Source organism: Monopterus albus, unplaced genomic scaffold (genome assembly GCF_001952655.1).
Source record: "Monopterus albus unplaced genomic scaffold, M_albus_1.0 scaffold175.1, whole genome shotgun sequence".
Classification (NCBI taxonomy): domain Eukaryota; kingdom Metazoa; phylum Chordata; class Actinopteri; order Synbranchiformes; family Synbranchidae; genus Monopterus; species Monopterus albus.
Window position 1 is genome coordinate 4,382 of NW_018128055.1, and position 19,907 is coordinate 24,288.

The window sequence follows — 19,907 nt, forward strand, 5'->3', positions numbered from 1 at the left end:
GACTAAGTCTGGCAGGGGGAACAGAACCGCCTGTGTCGTCTTCCCCGGCCGAGCCACTCTGCTAACTCAAGAAGATAAAGTGGAGTCCTTCTGTGTTTGCTGTGCTTGTGAACGTTGCATGGACTTCTGACTTTCCACATCTCTAAAATGTTTCTCAACCTGCCGAGTGGAAAAAAAAACAAAAAACAACAACACTTAATGGACAGTGTGAACATGGGGCTGCCTGCTAAACTCTGATGATTCTAACCCGTTTGAATCTCATGTTGTCTTTGTACACAGACAGACACAAAAGAACGGTAAAGCAAGCTTTAAAGTTTCAAAAAATCTTTTCTCTAAATAACCACAACAATCTCATATACAAATTACAAAGGCATTTATTAACTGGGTGACTTCATGTAGAAATCAGCTGCAACGATGAGTTGATTAATCAAATTGTCATTTTAAACTAAATTCTTTACACAACTACTGTCATTCTTCATGTGCACATCTCAGTGAAAACAACAGTGTGAATACCTTCAAGGAAATGCTGTTCTAAAGTGGGCACCATTATATATTTAACTGTGATTTACACATGCTAGGTTGTCTGAATGTAAGTGATCTGTGACAGCAATGGCCTGTTAACATTACATTTAATCAAAAGGAGGCGGCACAAAGCCGGCATACAATGTGCAGGCTCAGCGGAAACAGCCGCCACCAGGTAGAGAATTATTGAGAATGTTTATTCAAATGAGATTGTTACAGCAGCCAGACGGCCCTGATGATCACAGTTCAAGTTGTGCCTACCAGTAGTGTTACTAGTTTGTTTTGACTATACTCCAGCTTTAGGCTAGGTCCACAGTATCAATCTAAATGTAACAACAACAACAATGATAATAATAATAATAATAATAATGATTGCTCTGTTCACCCTTCCATACTGTGCCAGTCATTTCTCTGCAAGACCAAAAATGCGTTTGGTGCTGGCAGGGACTGTGTGGAACCTTTCTATTCTAGATTTAGCCACTTGTGGCTAAATCCACTTGTAAACATACTGATGAACGTAATGAAAATAGCTGCAGCACTTTGGCCCTACAGGATTATATATATAGTATTGTATAGTATCCATACTTACTATTTTGCGTACATGACTTAAAGCGCTTCCCTCTTTGCCTTTGCAGTTCTCAACCTGGTAAGGCGGCGAGATTACGACGTCGTCCATCACAATAATGTTCTTCTCCTGCCATTTACAGTCTTTAATGCTGCAAAGAAAATTAAACATCTTATCCGCAGAAGGAAATGTTGTGTCTGTGAGGCAAGCAATGCAACATGACAGAAAGGTCTCGACACAAGAGTCTCACACATTTCTTTTCATTTCTGAACAACTTCCATGACTTAACTATGACTGCTAGATATCTGAACACAGTATCCACCAATAAAGGACCATTTCTATGTCAAATATGTTCCATAGATGAATATGGCCAAACTGATAAACATGGATTTAACATAAGTTTTGTTTTCCCGTCATAGTGAAATTATTCAGCTCATGTCGACACTGGGCAATGAAAACGAGCTGCGACTGCATCTAACTTCACCTGCAAGACATTTTATCATTAAAAGCAAAATGTTGTTTCAGATCTCTCTGATCCCATTTGTCAACCTGGGTTTTAAATGTGAGGCTCTCTATCTGACAGAGCTGAGGGCATGATAAATTTTATAGCTCATTTAAAAGTATAACAAGGCTCCAACATGGCAATGGCCATTCTTTTCTTGGCTAGCAGCTGATAAAAGCAGAATGCTCCCAGTAGACATTTCTGTGCCTTTGTCGTGTTTTTCACATTAATGAAAACAAATATTCTTGAGCTAGTACAAGTTCAAGAGACTCTGAGATCGTCACACATACAGTGTGTTAAGCACAACAGCATCTAATTTAAGTATTTTCCTATCAGCTGAATCTCTGGTGGCTCTGAGGGAGGATTAACTTAGCTTTGAGAATTACAGTTTTACCAACAACTACACACTAAATAACAACTTACTGAGCCATCTTGTTTATAATGCTTCACTGACGCTGAAATGGGAGCTGTCGCCAACCTCTTTATAGAGATTGGTGCACCGGCCCTTCAGGTGCTTTGCTGAATTTGTCATCTTAGCACTGCAATATACCACAGTCTGTTAGCTTAAAATTCAACCAGAGCAAATGAGAAAAATGATGAGAAGAGGACAGCACTGAGTGAGTGAGAGGAGAGGGGGGCTGAGGACACTGCAGCCTCATGTATGCATGCTAAACTCGCTGTTGGAGAGGAGAGAGAGCGAGAAAGCACAGCTGGTCATCTGTGCATCGATACAACAGAAAATTTTTTCCACACATTCACGATCGATGTGTATCAAAAAAACTGATATTTTGTTGATGTCGGTCGTTGGTTTCCCTCCATTTGGGTTGACTATACTTTGAATCAGGTCTCAACTTCAAACCGTCTGAGTAACTTTCAGATCAGGTCTTTTTCTAAAGTTAAATGTACGCGTGTCTGGTTCATATAGCTTTTCTATGTGCTCTTTCGGATCACGGTGTGATGACCTGAAAGGTGAGATACACGACTAACCGATGAGATAAAGCACTTCAATATCAGCATCACCTGCCCTTCCTAAGAACAGACTGACACACAATCTATGCTGTAGAACATTCACCTCTGGGTTAGCAGCCATCGGCTCAACCATGTTGACCTAATCAGCGACTGAACAGTATGCAGTTCTTACGTTTTATGAATAGTCTGGAATAGCTGCTGGCCCTCCACAGAAACCCCAGCACTGATTGCATAGGCTTGGGACAGCTTGTCCTCCTTTTCTGTCCGTGCTCGATTGGCAAGCTGTGAAGAGTTGAACAGAACAGGCACTCAACATCCAGCATCATTTGCTTTGGCAGCTTTCAGCCATTTTCAACTGCAGTAAGAAGATGTCAGGACAGTTTCTAGCCTCCTGTATTCTGGTTTAGGACTTGAGTTATAGCTCACAGTGTTTGCTACGTAAGCGAGGCTCTACACATGGACCTGTGGAGTATTCCAGAAAGCAGGTTACGTTAAAACCTTGAGTTAGTTTGAAGTGAAATGTGGGAAACTCTGGCTTTTCAGTTCCAGAAACTGAGATCACTTTATTCCTGAGGCAGTTACCATGGCAACTTGCTCTGTCAATCTAAAACGCCCGCTGGAACGTTTTCTTCAACAAACCCAGACTTGCCGTCTGTCTCCTGTCTCCTGCAGAAGCTGTGACAGCCCACTTCATTTCCTCATTCATAACAGCCGTAACAAAGCAAATGATTTTCATAGGTTTACTTCACGAGAAGAAGGGGACCTGACAGTCAATCTGTGTAAAGACAGCAATCTGGCATTTAAATCCCAGTAACCTATTAGACAGCATGGATTCATGCCCAGCTCGGAATAAAATCTCTACAGATAATGTTTAATACTGCGACTCTGTGGACGTCAAGACAGCTGTCAATTTGTCAATCGGATCCCATGCACTGAAATATCTACTATACATTACTGTGACTGATAATACTAAAAGGAAAAAAATGTGATGCTTTAGTGACGTGACACTGATCTGTGAATGATCATTTCTGGTGTTATCGTTTGCACTTGGCCAAGCGCTCCTTTAATAGTTAGTGATCATTTTGGAAATTTACTTTCTTCTGTGTGAGAAAGACTGCAGTGCAGCTTTAAAGACATGCACACTATAAAAACGGAACTAAATGTAGTTTTAAAGTAGTTTATGAATATGCATATAATCTTTCAAATAGCATTTCAATGACAGTTTAAATAGGTTATGTTTTTTTAAAGCAACTGAGCAAGATTATTTTATTTGTATAACAGATGTCTAAAAACTGTCATTTTAACCTTGAAGCTTTTCCACCTTCAAATCACCTAAACAATAATTACTGGGCCAGACAGACACAATCAGTGGTCTGAAAATAAATGTCCTACCCCTTTGATTTCATATCCTGCTGCCACCATCATTTTGTCCCCATCAGCTTAGAGATGAATAAATATATTTAGTCTAATAAATGTAACAATTGGATTTCAGCACTTCATCATCCATTAAAGAAATTCAAGTCTGCTAGACTAATGAAGAGTGCACAACGCTGAATAAAATGTACCAATGTTAACATATCGACCTTTTCTCCAGCTCAGCCTTTTTCACTGCTGCTGCCATGTTTTTAAAGATAAATGTGCAGACACATTATTTGCAGCCCTACTGGATTAAACTGGTTGCACTTTATTTACCCGTTGCCATGGTGAATCACTGTATCAGAGCTCCACTGATGATGGCATTTCACACCACTTCAGAGATAAGCCCCTTTTCCATCACCTGGTATCAACTTGACTCTATTCGCTTCTGGTACCAGGTGCTTCACCTTCCGCTGCAGATAGTCCCCCACAGTGTAGCTGGTTGTCACAGCGACGCCGCATGAAACTTCTGTGAAGTCACTGGCCCACTATGGCAGGGCAGGCTCAAAGCTGTTATAATTTTCATCCTAGGACTGTCACTATGCCAATTTTATTAACCTTTGATAGTTTTTCAGGTGAGAAAATAACCATCTAGTTTTCAAATGTGTGGTCACTCTGTCCGAGTAATGCCAATTAAAAACGCGCTCTGTTTTTGGGGATTTGATGACCTAAAGTGTAAGCTAGCTAGCTCTACGATCCGAGCTGGTTCGCAGCACTAGACTGACCCTAAAAAATAAAAAAAAAAAAAATTTATAAAGATGATTAAAAAAAAAAACAGTATATAACTATAACATGTTATATAACTAAGGCATGTTAGTAGTTAAGTAAAGAAAAACTAATATCACACTGTAAAGTAACCTCCTGTTATAAAAAGTCCTGCATTAATAATGTTAAGTAAAAGTATGAACAAAAATGTACTTAAGGTATTAAAAGCATTATTAGGCTACTCAATGCAAAAAATGTTGTACTATACAGTACATTATATTATCAGCCTGTCACTCACACACACTGATGTAAAAGCAGGATTTAACTGTTGCAGCTGGTTGAGGTGCAGCTCGGCTGAACTAGTCTGCTTCCACGTGCAACTATTGATTATTTTCATTAGGGATCAACCTGCTGATTATTTCCTCTGTTAATCGACTGACTGGGCTGGAAAACGTCTTGTGAGACATGCTGTCACAATGTTCTAAGTGATTATCAAAATAGTTGTGAATTTATTGTAGGTGTGAGAGAGTGCAGCCAGACGTGTCTGTGCCTTCACACACACATAGACACTCATTTATGTGAGCCAGGAAAGTTTGTTTTTCTGGGGTCAGATCGGGATCAGCGTGGGTTCTTTTGTAGGTCAGAGATTAGTGAACAGACAGACAATGTGGGGAATTATTTTGACAGCACATTTTATAACCAACGTTTATTGTTTGGCATTAAGGCTGTGAACGGGACACATACTTTGACCTGTACAGAGCGACGGTGCTCTCAAAGGTGTTTGTTTTTGAGATATCCAAAGTGATCCTGAGCTGATGACTTAAATTTCTTTTTTGTTAAATGGAGTTTGGTGATTTCAGCCTCCTCCTCTTTGTCATTTCTCTGCTGCTTGTGTGCATTTAGCTCCTGGTGTGGAGTCTGACAGGCAGTCAGGAAAGAAAGGTGCACACGCATTCAATATCGGTAATAAGTAAAGGTGCATGGTATGATAACCGCCAACTTTCATACCATGGTATACCGTGAAACCAATATACCGCTGCAGCCCTACAAGCAGCTGGTGTCTTCACATCTAAACATCGGGGTTCATCGGTGGCCACACAGTAGTGGTGAATTTCTTTGACCAATCACTAGTCTGCAGTGTTTACACATCACTGTTTTGCATCACCTCAACTTGCTTGGAACCTCCACAGGTGATACCAAAAATAGTACCAGGTGCTATCCCCAACATGTGACTAATTGATAAACATAAGTTGAATAGAGTTGAGTGGAGAAGGGTACCAGGCATTGGAAAAGGGGCTAAAGTTGATGAGGACCACACATTTTTGTTTCTGAGGCCAGACTGCCTCATTTTGAGAAGAGACTCCTACTCAGTGAGGCCTTCAGATCCTGAGAAGGACCAGCCATCAAGGCATCAAGACCACATCATTTGTGGGATCCAATCCCGAACTGTGTCAGAGCCCAGACTTTCACTTACATTTTTGAACTTTAACTTCAAATCACACATTCACTTGCTGTAGATACCATTCAATTTATCCATCACATACCAACAGATGTAAAGAACAGACACAAATCTGATGGACTTACCTTGCTAACATTCAGTGATGCTAGTGGGGGTGGAGTCTCAGTGCGGTCATTTATTATGTCCACATCTGAAACATAGGCTAAGTTGATCAGGATGACGTCGTTGAGGTTTGGCTTACCGCTGGAGGAAGCACATTCTGGAAAAGAACTCGAGTCAAGGGACACAATAATGCACCACAACACAAAATGACAGACATCTGACCCCTGGTGAACCTGAGACTGCATCAGTTAAACTGCACAAAGAAGCTCAAGCACACTAGCTGACTCACACTAACAGTGACAAGTACTGCCAGTTACAGCATGTGACTACCAAAGGCAGTGCTGCCACCTATAGTAATCATGGATGAATGAATGAAGACCTGCACATATATACAGTATACATATACACAGCAGCAAAGCAAGTGTTCAGTGTGTGGGATTTTGAATTACTTTCTTTAATGACAAGCTCATGAATCAACTGTCTTTTCAATCAATAACCTGCTGGCAGCTTCCCCAACTCTGCATCCACCGCAATCAACTTTGACTAGATTTAATAAATTACACTCAGCCATGGGTTCTTGATCTATAACCAAACTAGTCTTCTTCATCTTCACAGGATGAAAATATTTATGGAAAAACAGAAAAAATCAGGATGTATATATTAAAAGAGATACATAACACCTGAAAAATGTTCACCTTCAGCTTTTCTGAACCCCTGACAGACTAGGGTCTCACGGCATAGACCTCACTTTATCTGTCAGTTTTTGCTATATCTGCAAATCAGTTTTCTAACTACTGTTCCTTCTCTGACACACTTTTACGAAAACATACAACAAAAGCTAGGGCATCAATTATGATAGTGGGACCTTAAAGTTTGACCCAAGTGGTAAAAATAAACTGCTCAAACTTTCAGTCAAACTTAGTGTCATGTATTTGTCTGGTCTTGGTTTCATTTTGAGCTATAAATCACAAGACTAAGTTTCAACTCTACAAAACAAAGCAGTGAGTCAATATACAGGCTTTTCTAGTGCACTGTCTGACTCTTTAAAACCTAATTTGACTGTGAAGTTTTTGAACTACATTGCAGGAAAATAATCAAAATGTACAAACACCAAGGCCAGTGAGGGCAACTGTCAACCAGTGTATCCTCTTCATTGATTTGATGTCTCCATCCACCTCTCACTTTGACATTAACTACATCTTAAGATTGTGGCGCATATAGATCATGAGGTAGTCCAGCAAATCACTTAAATGTTTATAATACACCCACAACCATGAATGGGTGTAGACATTCTCACCAGCAAGCTAACTTAGCCTAAGATGTAATAAACTCGTGGTGCCTGTGCCACCTGACTCGTGTCGAAATGAAACGGATAAATGACCCCATAATCGCTTAACAAATGCAATGTCGCAAGATTCATATGAAACAAGTGAAAAATCTCCGCTGATAGATTTAGGAAAGCTAATACCGTTATTTGAGCTAGTAGTGGCAGGGTGGGAATGACCAAAACTTAGCATGTTAGCCGCGCTAACAGCAACTTGATTGTAGCGTGGACGAGCGTGGTGCCCATTCATCACTAGCTTTTGGAAACTACCGTTAGCATCTCTAAGTAGTTGCATGACAGACGGTATGAGGTAAATCTGTGTACACAAGCCAGGGTGTGATGCGCTAAATGTCAGTTAGCTCGCTAACTAGCAACGGTTTTGCCTGTTGAGAGCACACAGCCATGATGTCTTACTAGGATTCGTTGCCAGATAGTGATCCATGTTGAGGTCTGGCTATACAATGAGTAGATTCAAAACACAGGCACTTTCTAGGAGATATCGTGAGGCCACGAAAGGGCCGACGACACTGATAAAATCTTCAAAGGATAAAGTGTGGATTGGAAAGTCCTTCACAAATGAAAATTATTTAAAACGGACAAAGATATTCAACTCAGCTACCACCAATTACGCCTGCGCGGATCACTATTTGACATGTTTTCGGTTACCCTACAGGCCTTTGCAGGCCAGGAAGCCATCCGCAGCTCGAAACAAACAAAGGATACTCAGAGTTAACATTTTGGACTGGTAGTCAAACGCGACCACTTCTCCTTGTAGACGTTGGCCCAAGCAGGTGAGGCAAGAGACATGGCTCCCGACACTGAAATACTCCCCCGGTCCAGGACCCGCCATCTTCTCGGCCAGGAAACCGGAGCGCCTGCCTTACGTAAAACGACGCGCTGCCGTAGTGACACGAAACTTAGGCGTGTCGAAGTACGTTCGCGTTGTGGTCATTTATTCTAATACATTGTTTTATATTTGTAGTTTAAAGTAGATAACCTTACGTAGTGCCGCCAATTCTTCTGTTGAATGCTGTCATTTTATATAAATGCAAGCATAATTCAATTCATCTAATTAGAAAATTGGCTTTGTCTCCTAATAAACCTCTCTTCCACGGTGCCCCATCTAGCGGAGACATGACGGTATGACCACCGCCATAAAACATCAAGGAGAATATGTAGTACTTCGGACTTCGCTGCAGCTTATTGTGAAGTGCTGAAGAATCGGGACTGGATTTTTATTTTTGAGTCTTAATAAAATTACATGTATACGCAGAAGATTTAGGAATGGAGGCGGTTTATACCCACGGCATTTGGATGGCTGAAACTATCCAGCAGAGGACGAGGAGTCAGGAAACATTTTGGCTGGTTGTCACTCATATGGGAGATCCTAAGGCAGCTTTCCTGCTCGTCTTTCCTTTCACATATTTCATCAGCAAACGAGCTGGTGTTGCGGTGCTTTGGCTAGCAGCTATATCGGAGTGGTTAAACCTTGTGTTTAAATGGTACGGTTAAAAAAAGCAACCAACATATTTTAAACTGGATGTTATATATATTTATATATACACGTATGGCTTTCACCGCCGCCGTGTTAGTATGTACCTACGCTTCATGTTGACATCAAAGTCTACTAGTGTCCGTATCAAACGTGGTTCTTTTTCATTTATTTTAACAGCAATAAAGTCAAACATATGTTATCCTGTTCACATCAGAGCTTCCGGTATGGTAAATGGTATCCTACTTCTTTCGGTCCGATGTGAAACAAACATTAGCGGAACCTCATATACAATAAGGAGAAACAGTAATTTAAAAAAGGTGGTCATAAAGCTTTTCTTATGAAAGGATACAAAAATTGAGGCTGTTGGGAAAGAGAAGAATGTAGGCTACAGCTCACACCATGACAAAGACACTGTCAAAACTATACCCGATAGACTGACTTGTTAACGCTATATATAACTGATGTATCAGCGGCCTACAATGGATTGAAGAAGCATTAAACTAATTAGGGTAATTAAAGAAAAGCATTAAAAAAGTTATAATATTTACAAGCTGTGGTGCATTAAGTCTCGGCATACACCATCATGACTATTGCAGCAATATAGTATACATCAGTGTGTGTTATGTGTTGTTGCTCAGGATACTGTTTGGAGAAAGGCCATTCTGGTGGATTGGTGAATCACGTTTATTTGTCAACAAGCAACCCAACGTTCACCAGTTTTCTTCCACTTGTGAAACTGGCCCAGGTGTGAAGCCCTCATATTAAAATATAAGATATATATACGGTATGTGTGTGTGTCAGTGCTCTAAAGCTGGTCTCTGTCTCCCAGGCAGCCCGTCAGGACATGCGATGGTGACGGCTGCAGTATGGTGGGTTGTGGTATCTTCAGTGGGGTCATCTCTGTACTCTCGTACACACAGGTATGCCCTTTTTAGAATAAATATGCAGTTTTGGCTCAGTAAATGTTCATATAAAGACACAGGAGGAGATCAGAGCTATTTTTGAGTGAATCTATCTCTCTCCCCATGTGTTCTCCAGTGTGGTGTTATCAGCTGCTCCTTACCTACTCTATGTGGTGATTGTGGTGGCAGTTGGAATCTCCAGGATTTTCATCCTTGCCCACTTTCCTCACCAGGTCATTGCTGGCTCCATTACAGGTATGAGTACAGCAATTATACACAAACATGTTTCTGTTATTTAGCCTACCCTAAGTAGTTATTCACACTGATGCAAGAATTGTATCATTCCAAATTTACCATAAAATCCTCTATTCATTCATTTAGAACAAAACCCACTGTAGTCTAATATGCCCAAAGATGTTAACTGCATGCATGCAAAGGAGAAATTCAACAGCTGAAAATATGTATATTGTTGTCAGGTTTCATTCTCGGGGTTGTTCTGAGCCGCAGAGTACCAGAAGGGCGCCCCCTGCTGTTCTTTATTAGCCTCAGCACGGGTCTGCTGCTCAGCGCTCTGATGCTGCATGCTGGACTGCAGCGCCTGGGAATTGAACTCTCCTGGTTAGTTTTGATGAGAACGTTCATTGTGATGTGAAGAACGTTTTACTGCCTTGACTAGACGTATTCTGTCTATTCCACAGGTCTATTGCATTGGCTAAGAAATGGTGCAGCCACGCAGAGTGGATTCGTATGGATACAGCCCCATTCTCCTCTCTGGCTCGAGACTGTGGGGCCCTTCTGGGTTGGGGGCTGGCCCAGTACTGGAAGCCTGGAGGATGGTCTCTCCCATGGGCTCCAAGGGCTTTATCTCTGGCTATTTCATCCATGGGACTGTATCATGTGAATCGTCTGCCGCTCCCAGTCCGACCACAGGGCCTGTTTTATAGCTTATTCTTTGTCAAATTTGTCCTAGTGCCTCAGATTGTCATGGTACTTGTACCTGGACTGGTTCACTTTTTCACACACAAAAAGAAGAAAGACTGAAAACTGTTCTGTCTGAGCTACAGGTGTGTTTGACACATCCAAGGACTACAGCTTTCTTGTTTAAACAACTTAAATGTTAATTAATACAGTATATTTCATAGTCACTGTTAGTACTGGTAGTCACTTTAAGTTGCTATTTATTCTCTTAGCATTTTTACCAAATTGTAAATAGTGCCTCCATCTTTGCTGTCACAATATCTTAATCACGTTCAACAACTACAAGAGATTTTGGAGTGATGTGTTAAACAGCGGCTCCACCACCATCACCCAAAGACCACGTGAGGGAATATGTTTTGGATGAATGGTGTTCATCCCTCCAGCAGAGTTCAGAGACTTGGAGAGTCAATGCCAAGGTGCACTGACGCTGTTCTGGTGACACATGGTCTCCTTACTGGACACTTCCTGTTGATGGTTTTTTTTTTTAGCACGGTGTTTCCAGCTTGTTCTGCTGCCCCCAAAATGGCCTAAAATATTTAAAGATTTACAAATATTTCACATGTTTCACTGTCATTCTGTTGGATTGCATTATAATATAACATAATGCTGTTATATGTGGTTATGTGGACCAAAATCATAAGCGAATTTAAACTTGTATGGTAAATAAATGTGACATGCAGGGTGTGTTTCAGTTGGTAGCCACTGATAAATGTTCTTTTTTCCAATACAGTTTTAACTGTACAGATTACAATCAGTTATCATGAGATAAAAACACATTCTTTTTTATTGTTTTTTATTAAACTTTTTATCACAGCGATCTGAAAGCTCACATTTACAGACAAGAGAACTCTGCTCAGCAAGCAAATACATTAAAATAAAATAAAAGAACCTTTCGCTTTTGTCTGGTGAGGTTAAAGGAAGATGACAAGGTCAGTTCAGGAACAGCAGGCTCCTTATCTTAATCCAAACACTGTATCACACACCAGAGTCAGGACACTCTATACATGTTTCTGCTTGAGCTCATGGAAAGAATAGAACATGCATCAGACTATTTACATTAAACCAATATACAAAGACAGTTTGAAACCATACACCCTCAGATATCCTCAACTTAAAAGTCTTGTTTAAATTAAGTATAATACAGTTTATACCTTCATTTCTGTAAAGATAATTAGGGCAACTCTGGTAGCAGGTGAAACTGAGGATGAGGCAGGAGACGGTCAGGACAAACTGTCTCTCTAGATATTTTATCACAGAACCAAAATCAAATGTTACAGACAAATTGTCTATAACTTTTCCCACATATACAAATTACTTGAATTTTCTCAAGACTCCACTTTCTCTATCACCCAAACTCCAGATTAGGAGTTTCTGTATACTGACACTTAAGTCTTATTTATTTATTTTTGCAGTAGATTCAACTTATTTTCAAGATGTGTGCAAGACCAGTGGATTCAGCTGGTTGGTTTAGAGCTTGAGGACTTTAATGGATAATTTTTATGAATACTTAAACGTGACTGGCCTCCTGAAGCAGACTTGAACAGACCCGAGCTAGACGGAGTGGAATATCTGAGCTAGTATATACAACTTGTGCTAGAAAGTCTATACATCTTCACCTGTTTAAAAACATTGTTTGCTCTTCATATTGTCATTCATCACTGCTTTGTAAATCATAAAATAAGTGTCTATGATAGTCTGGCATCATTGGTCAGAAGTCTGACGCATCACACACCCACTTTCTCCAAATTCAACAATCATAACAGCAAAGTAAGTAAAATACATAAAGTGCACCCTTAGTTAAGAAATTAACAGACATTTTTAGTGCAGAAGTGGCAGAATAAAAATGCATTATGGGTAAAAAGTAATGACAAAATAATGTAGGAGAAAGGGAAACGTTGTGTATGCATTTGCTTGCTTTTAGCCGCTGAGCACTAGCCATGTTAACCCATCACTAGCATATGTACTTTATGTTCTACTCTCTCTCAGGAGCGTACTGTCACCATCATATATGGAGGAGGGACAAAGGCAAACTTTAGATTATCATTTGAATAGCATCATTCAGCTAACGCTGACTTTAAATTTCTGTAGCCAGATATTCAAACTTTAATCTATTGCACTCAAGCCCTAATTTTTTTTGTCTAATACAGCAGTGCGTCCTCAAAACATGAGTGATGAATTCTGCAGAACAATCATCATAGGAGTTTTTTATAAAACTATATCAGTTTATGCTTTGTTTTAACAAGTGATCAAAGGCATTTACTGACAGGGTGCCAGACTACTATGTCTGAAAGCAATGATAAGATTGCAGCCTTCACAGTTGGTTTAACATTACACTAAGGCATATCATGAGTTTCGTGACAGTAATGATGCTGAATCATATTTTACATATGTGAACCTCAGAAATGAGGCGAAGGGATTTCAACAAAAAAAGGATGTAAAAATAGGTGTAGAGACTGATGTCCCATAGTTGAATTCTAGCTTTAACAAATGTGTTTCAGTAACAGCATAAGGTGAGACTTTACCTTCACTTCCTGGTCCAGCTTTAATCCATATGTATTGTATGTTTATCACCTTAGAACTGCAACAAATTGTAAACCAGTTGACACGAAATTAATTGAAAATGATTACCTTCACCAAGAAATGTTATGTTTTTGGTTCTGTGTGTGTGTTGGTTAGCAGGATTATGGACATACGGCCGGATGGATCATTAACATATTTGGTGGGGACCAACCCTAGAAGTGATTAGATTTTGGCTGAAAAAGGTCAAAGGTCAAGGTCACAAAGTTTAAAGTCAACACTGAAAATCCAATATAATGAATCTTTTCTGCCATAAATTGGCCTATAATAAAGATAGAATCCCGAAATGTTCAGGTGAAATGTACATTAAAACCACCTACGATACCCTAAAGGATGATCCAGATCAGATCCAGATCATGGATTTTAGGACACATGTTGTGTTGTTCTGGATCTCATTTTTCACAAGGGACCTGTTTGTGTTAGCGAATGTTATGCCTTGGCGGAGGTACATGTGCTCTCTTAGTGCTCTTGTTTTGATAATCACTTGGTCGTTTCAGTGATTTTTTCGAACATAAAACATTTACTGTTTCTTGAATCTCCTATATAAGGATTTACTGCTTTACTGATTTTCTGTTTTACATCATTGTAAACTGAACACCTTTTGGCTTTCAACTCCTGGTCAGACAAAAATGATACTGGGCATATTCTACTAATATCTGACATGTTACTGACAAAACAAAAACTTAATTTTAATACAGCAGAGGTAATTGTATTATTCAAAGTTGGTCTGTGTCCCTCCTTCCCTACCCTGTTGGGTTTTCACATCCATATGACTAGCTGTGGGACACAAAGGCAGGGTTAACAGAATACAATTCAAACGCAAACTATGCTTTGTTTTATTTCTATGTACAATATATAACTTAATTATAAATATTGTCATTTTTCTCTAAGTACTGAGTTTTTGAGCCATTTGTATTTTCTGAGCAATGTACAGTATTGAACATATAATTGTATTACATAGAATAGAGCCTACTAGCAACCTTGGTTAAGAGCACACGTTGTAAGAAAAGAATATGGATTCAGTCCACAAGTAGAGTCACTTTCACTCGTACAGTCCAACCTGTTGTGTTCACTTGTGGGAACTTTGTGCCACACAACATTTTGGAATGAATTCAGCATGAGATCAGAATGTAAGACCCTCCTGTTACCTACCTGTGTGCAGAATATAATAATGAAGTAATCGCTTCACTGTTAGTCATACGTTTCATATAAGGTAAGGTCTAGTACCCTAAGTGAGTGCGTGTCGACTGTGTGGTTTTCTCTCCTATGAATTCTTTAAAATGAGTTCATCCATGTCACATACATGAGGGTCAGTATAATCTGCTGTTGAATTAAATATTTTTCTCCTCTCACTCCTACTAACAAGCCCAGTCCAATCAACCAATCACAGACAGGCCATCACACATTTGACTCCACAAATGGTCTCTTTGGTTTGATGGGGGAGGTGGGGCCTTGGGTCCGAGAATCACGTGAGAGCTGGCGGTACATGTTGTCCTGGTAGGCTTGTGCCACGGGCAGAGTCCGTGCCACTTTCACATCCGGGTAGGTGGGCACCTGGCTGACCCGCTCCAGGATGTCCCCCCCGCCACGGGAGCCATTGGCGAGCTTGCTCATTGAGGGGGGCTGGGTCTGGGAGTAGAAGTCCTCCTCCAACAGGTGTCCATTTTGGGCATTGTTGGTCTTGTTGTAGTAGGCAATATTGCCCAGTGAGGTGGGGGGACTGTAGGTGGAGCCTTGCTGGACCAGCTGGCCAGGTGAGGTGGGGCTGATGGCAGAGTCCATGGAAGTCATGGCCCTGGACCGTGAGGGCTGATGCAGGTACTGCTGAGTCCGTGCCGTCTTGTCTATGATGCCCATGAAGGGCGTGTTCCGAGAGCGGGTGGTCTCACCCTGATACAGCCCTCCGCCGCCCTGCGAAGGAGAGATGGGAGAGATGTCATCACAGGTGCGCTCATATGTGGCTTGCAGGGGGATCTCCATCTGCTGAATGGAAGACGAAGGTCTGAAGCCTGGCGCTAAATTCGCGGTGGATCCAGTTGAGATGTTGTTGCTGGAGGGGGAGAATCGAAGGCCTACGCTCTGAGAATGGATGAGAGGCCTGGGGGTGGGCACGTGCTGCTTCATCTCAGTAGTATTGGCACTGACAGGGCGTCTCACCATATGGGGGATCTCAGGAGAGCCCAGCTGGCAGGGGGGCATGGCACTGGCACGCTCCAGTACATGTTCAGCAACTGGGTAGTAGGCGGCTGACTGGCTACGACTTATCTGAGGTGTCTGGCTGTAACGGATGCCCCCTGGGCCCCCACTGCTGGCGCGGTAGGCAGAGGAGGGGCGCTGGGGTAGTTCATCCTTCAACAGGCTTGACTCCATAACCCCTCCTCGGCCGCCGTGCTGACAGAGGGCCCCAGAACTGAGGCCGGGCCGGGCCTGGGGCATGGACCGTCCATCCAGGGAGGGCTGGTACACCAGCCGGCTCCCCACGGCGGGTCCCCCAGCCGGCTCTCCACATCCACCGACCCCCCTTGGTAGCGACCACCAATGGAGTGGCCCATCTGGCCACCATAGCTGCTGTTGCCCATCACACTGCTGGGCTGGTTTGTGCGGACTATTTGGGCTATAGAAGGCTGAAGGCGAAGGCCTTGGGCTTGGTGGTGCTGGGAGGACAGAGAGGGCTGTGAGCTCAGCTGGAATGAACGTTGGCTACTCATCTTGGAGAGGGGAGATTTGGGCCGGCCAGGGAGCTGCTCTGTCTGGTAGCGCACAGGTGACCCAGACTGGGACCTGTACAGGCAAACACTCTCTAATGGTGGACTGGCTCTGTATTGAGCAGCCCGACGTAAAGGGGAAGGCGGTGGGCTCTGGTGATCCATCCCCTGACCCCCAGTACCCGTAGGAGGTGGACTGAAGCGATAGGATGGCTGATGCACTGGCGAGGTGTGAGGCGGGCTGTGTCGGTAGTGGGAGTTCTGATGTGTTGGGGATAGAGAGGGCGATATGGGCTGGTATGACCCACGGGTTGGAGAGGACATGGAGGAGGAGGTGGGTTGATATTCGTAAGGCAAGCCCATGGGTGAACCTCCAGATAAATAGATCTGATCTGGATGTGTGGGGGAGAGCGGTGGGCTCTGAATGATGGGAAGGCTGGAAGGATTGGTGAGAGACTCGGGTGGGGCCAAACCCATAGACATGGCCTCGAGCTCCTGCTCCAGGTAGTCCTCATCCTCAAACAGGTCCTGGACGGGCTCCATGTCCTCCAGACGAGGCTCTGGGGGAGGGGGAAGAGGCATGGACAGGGACAGGGACACCTCCTCTTCTGGGGGAGGTGTAGGAGGAGGGGAGGGAGGAGGCTCCAACTCCAGGTCCTGCTGCTGGTGCTCCTCCTGGTTGAGCTGGTGACACTCCTCCTCCACCCTCTGGAGCAGCCGCTGGATCTCTCTGTTGTTGGGGCACTGCTTTATGGCTTCATTCAGGTCCTCTAGGGCTTCAGGAAATTGTCTGGAAATTGAAGATGAAATGAGTTGTTTTGGGGGAAAAGTCATAGTTGTTCAAAATCTCCATCAAACCAAACATCCAAAGCTGTATGGAAGACAATACTGGAATCCAATACTGTATAAATAAACAAATGTGAGGAATGCAGCCACAGAGAGAATTTAAAATGTATCAAAGAACAAATGATTACACTGAGTATTTCATTTTGACTATAATGTGTAAAAGGATTAAAGGAAGGTACCTGCTGCTACGCTTGGCACGTGCCCTGGCATAGTATGCCTCATACGATTTAGGTTTTAGTTCAAGTGCCTTAGTAGCAAATTCCTCAGCCATCCCAAAGTCCTGAAGAGATTGAGCAGAGAAGGACACTACTAAACACCAAAACAATCTTCATTATCTTCCAATGTATAAATACTTTTTGGTTTAGTAATTTAATTTAGTAAATGTCTCAACAGTTAATCTAAAATTCTTAACCAGAGAACTCTGCCAACTTACATTCATTTTCCTCCGACATCGGGACAGGTTGAGGAAGAGCGATACTTTGAGTTCCCTGAATGTCTTGAGGTCCTCACTGAAGCCTTCGCGTGGAAACTTCTTGAGGGCATACTGATAACGTTGTGCTGCCTCCTTCACCTTCCCCTTCTGTTGGACAAACAAAGTCTGGTTATCCTACCGTTACACTGAAATAACTAGAATTACACGTTTGCTGTTGTTTGCCTCCACCAACCTGTTACATTCACTGGAAGAGGACAGACGTGAGGTCACTGACCTTGACCTTTGACCACCAAAATCTTATCAGTTCACCTTTGTGACAAATTTGAAGGAATTCCCTCAAGGCGTTCCTGACATATCAAGTTCAGAAGGATGGGTCGGATGGACATACGAGACAACCCAAAAGCATAATGCCTCTGGCCATGGCTATCGCTGGCACATAGGCCAAAAAAGCTGATTTGAAATCTTCAGATCTATTCATGAAAACACATCTATCACTGCTTATAATCAGTTCTCTGACTGAACTCATTCTCAGACAAAGGAGCCTTGTTTTATTGTGTGTTACACTGCAGGGTCTACTTGTGAGGAGAGGCAAATAAAAGAATACTGAATACAGATACTCGTATGCTAAAAATTACACATACAGGTTCATGATTAGCCTTAATCATGATTAACTCAAATGAAGATCACATTTCTCCCACCAGTGACACAGAGGTCAGATCAGTCCTTGCAGAAAAAGTATCTTAAAATTTTCATTTAAAGGACATGTATCATATCACAAAATTCTTTTTAATTCAGACAACAAAAGCTGAGCTCCAGAGTACAGGGGCCTGGGCTCTGACCTTGTAGAAGCTGTCCCCCTCCTCGATGAGCTTGCTGAGCAATATGATCATGATATCGGGTTTGGAGGTGGCCATGGCCCATGTGGCTGGACCTGGGTAGCACAGGAAGGAGCAGATGAATAAAAATGTGAGAAAGACAGTAATAAACAGACGAGGAGGAAGAAAGGAACGACTGGGAGTCACACTGCACACAACAATAATAACAGGGATGAGGACAACAGCCAAAATGGGGAATGGAGGAGAAAAGACCGGCAATCCACTGCAGAGAAAATATACATGTGTACCTGTCCTCACTGCAGGACATCAGACCTGGGTCAAATACTATTTCACAATAATTATGAGCTTTAGTAAATCCTGTTGGACATCGTAGAGGGCTAATGTTGTGTCTTACTGGAGTGCAGAATGAGCACATATAGAATTTTTCTCATAAAAATGATTCAAATTAACTGTAGGACTTATCTGCAAATACATTTTGGCCCAAGCAAACCCACTTATACTGCAACAAAATCACACAGTCATGTCTTTCTATTGAGACATTTCTGTCTCATCAAGAAGTGCAGATGTACAGTAATCCTTATACTGACTAATTCAGGGATGTGATCAAGAACAGCAGAAGAACAGAAAAACACTACTCTCCCAATTAAAACAAGTGGGAGTATATTAAAAGAAGAAGAGCAAAAAGCTCTCTTGATGCCTCCAGACTTTATGATTGAAAAGTCAAACACAATCCCTTGACTGAAACGGTCTTTTCTGTAGCTACAAGGGGGATTTGTTGGGTTTTTCTCTCTAATAATAATAATAATAGTAAGGCCTAGACCTTACTTTGTAAAGTGTCCTGAGATGACTTTGGTTGTGATTTGGTGCTATACAAATAAAACTGAATTGAACTGCACAACAGCAATCCCTGACAAACGTACACACATTACACAAATGAAAAGAAGGGGATCTTGCACAAGGAGACACAGGGCAGGTACAACAAACAGAAGAGGCAAGCAGGAGATATATCATAGAGCTCTGCAGACATTAGCTGTCCTGTGAGCTGGTGGTGGTGAGGGTAGGAATGGTGCTGACTGGCCTGACTGACACTGAGGGAACATCTGGAAGATGATCGATGCACAGTACAGTGGTTTATCACCTCAGTCCGTGGTGGCGGTGGTACAGAGAAATTACAAATACAGTACATGCATTTCCGCTAAATCACTACCACGCAAGTGTTACTGAGGGCTCCCGTCATGCATCTGTGGGATGGAAGGTCAACACTTCAATACGATGTCACAGGCTGGAGGCCGGGCATGCTGTCGTTAACCACTCTGATGTTAGCATCTACCTCTAGGCAATCCTGCCTACAGCACTGTCAGCGCTAATACCTTTGCGTGTTATTTGTCAGTTTGAGAAACTTTTGGTAGCTAAGCTCGCCTGCCGACACTTAGGACGACACAGACAACACAGAGAGAGGAGATAGAGCTATCAAAATGCCTGGTGGGGTGAGAAGTCGACAGCCTTGGCTTTACCTCGGGGCCGACTGGGCAGCGTCTGACATCCTGGGGTCGGAGAGAGAGGCAGTGGCT

General features: G+C 42.4%; 3 protein-coding genes across 4 annotated transcripts in view; 1 reads left to right on the top strand and 2 right to left on the bottom strand.

Annotated features, from left to right (window-relative positions):
* Window positions 1–6: 6 nt before the first annotated feature.
* On the bottom strand, window positions 7–8,502 carry lsm12b (LSM12 homolog b). Of its 2 annotated transcripts, none has more exons than XM_020616556.1 (5): window positions 8,288–8,502; window positions 6,264–6,397; window positions 2,731–2,840; window positions 1,112–1,238; window positions 7–159 (listed from the first exon to the last, which is right to left on the bottom strand). In XM_020616556.1, exons 1-5 carry the CDS (start codon window positions 8,412–8,414, stop codon window positions 67–69), a joined length of 591 nt encoding a protein of 196 aa, XP_020472212.1. In that variant the 5' UTR covers window positions 8,415–8,502; the 3' UTR covers window positions 7–66. The 2 variants fall into 2 exon arrangements, with proteins under 2 accessions (XP_020472212.1, XP_020472213.1); XM_020616557.1 differs by lacking the exon at window positions 8,288–8,502 and adding an exon at window positions 7,979–8,021.
* Window positions 8,503–8,667: 165 nt separating this feature from the next.
* g6pc3 (glucose-6-phosphatase catalytic subunit 3) lies at window positions 8,668–11,409 on the top strand. The gene is made up of 6 exons (XM_020616555.1): window positions 8,668–9,066; window positions 9,698–9,804; window positions 9,889–9,979; window positions 10,098–10,216; window positions 10,438–10,579; window positions 10,660–11,409. The coding sequence occupies exons 1-6, from the start codon at window positions 8,849–8,851 to the stop codon at window positions 11,000–11,002; spliced, it is 1,020 nt and encodes a 339-aa protein (XP_020472211.1). The 5' UTR covers window positions 8,668–8,848; the 3' UTR covers window positions 11,003–11,409.
* Window positions 11,410–11,715: 306 nt separating this feature from the next.
* The window catches only part of tanc2b (tetratricopeptide repeat, ankyrin repeat and coiled-coil containing 2b), a 139,302-nt gene continuing 131,110 nt past the window's right edge, over window positions 11,716–19,907 (bottom strand). Inside the window, 5 exon segments of the mRNA XM_020616554.1 lie at window positions 11,716–16,003; window positions 16,006–17,011; window positions 17,247–17,347; window positions 17,501–17,647; window positions 18,340–18,431. Coding sequence (XP_020472210.1) covers window positions 14,915–16,003; window positions 16,006–17,011; window positions 17,247–17,347; window positions 17,501–17,647; window positions 18,340–18,431 — 2,435 coding nt within the window. The 3' untranslated portion in view covers window positions 11,716–14,914.

Excerpts from the sequence above, each read along its gene's own strand:
- lsm12b (XM_020616556.1), bottom strand. The coding sequence starts at position 8,414 with ATGGCGGGTCCTGGACCGGGGGAGTATTTCAGTGTCGGGAGCCATGTC. Across the intron at positions 2,841-6,263 it reads CATCACTGAATGTTAGCAAG|CTTGCCAATCGAGCACGGAC; the intron begins GTAAGTCCATCA and ends AACTCTTCACAG. Across the intron at positions 160-1,111 it reads TAAGTCATGTACGCAAAATA|GTTGAGAAACATTTTAGAGA; the intron begins GTAAGTATGGAT and ends TCCACTCGGCAG.
- g6pc3 (XM_020616555.1), top strand. The coding sequence starts at position 8,849 with ATGGAGGCGGTTTATACCCACGGCATTTGGATGGCTGAAACTATCCAG. Across the intron at positions 9,805-9,888 it reads CACTTGTGAAACTGGCCCAG|GCAGCCCGTCAGGACATGCG; the intron begins GTGTGAAGCCCT and ends TCTGTCTCCCAG. Across the intron at positions 10,580-10,659 it reads CTGGGAATTGAACTCTCCTG|GTCTATTGCATTGGCTAAGA; the intron begins GTTAGTTTTGAT and ends TCTATTCCACAG.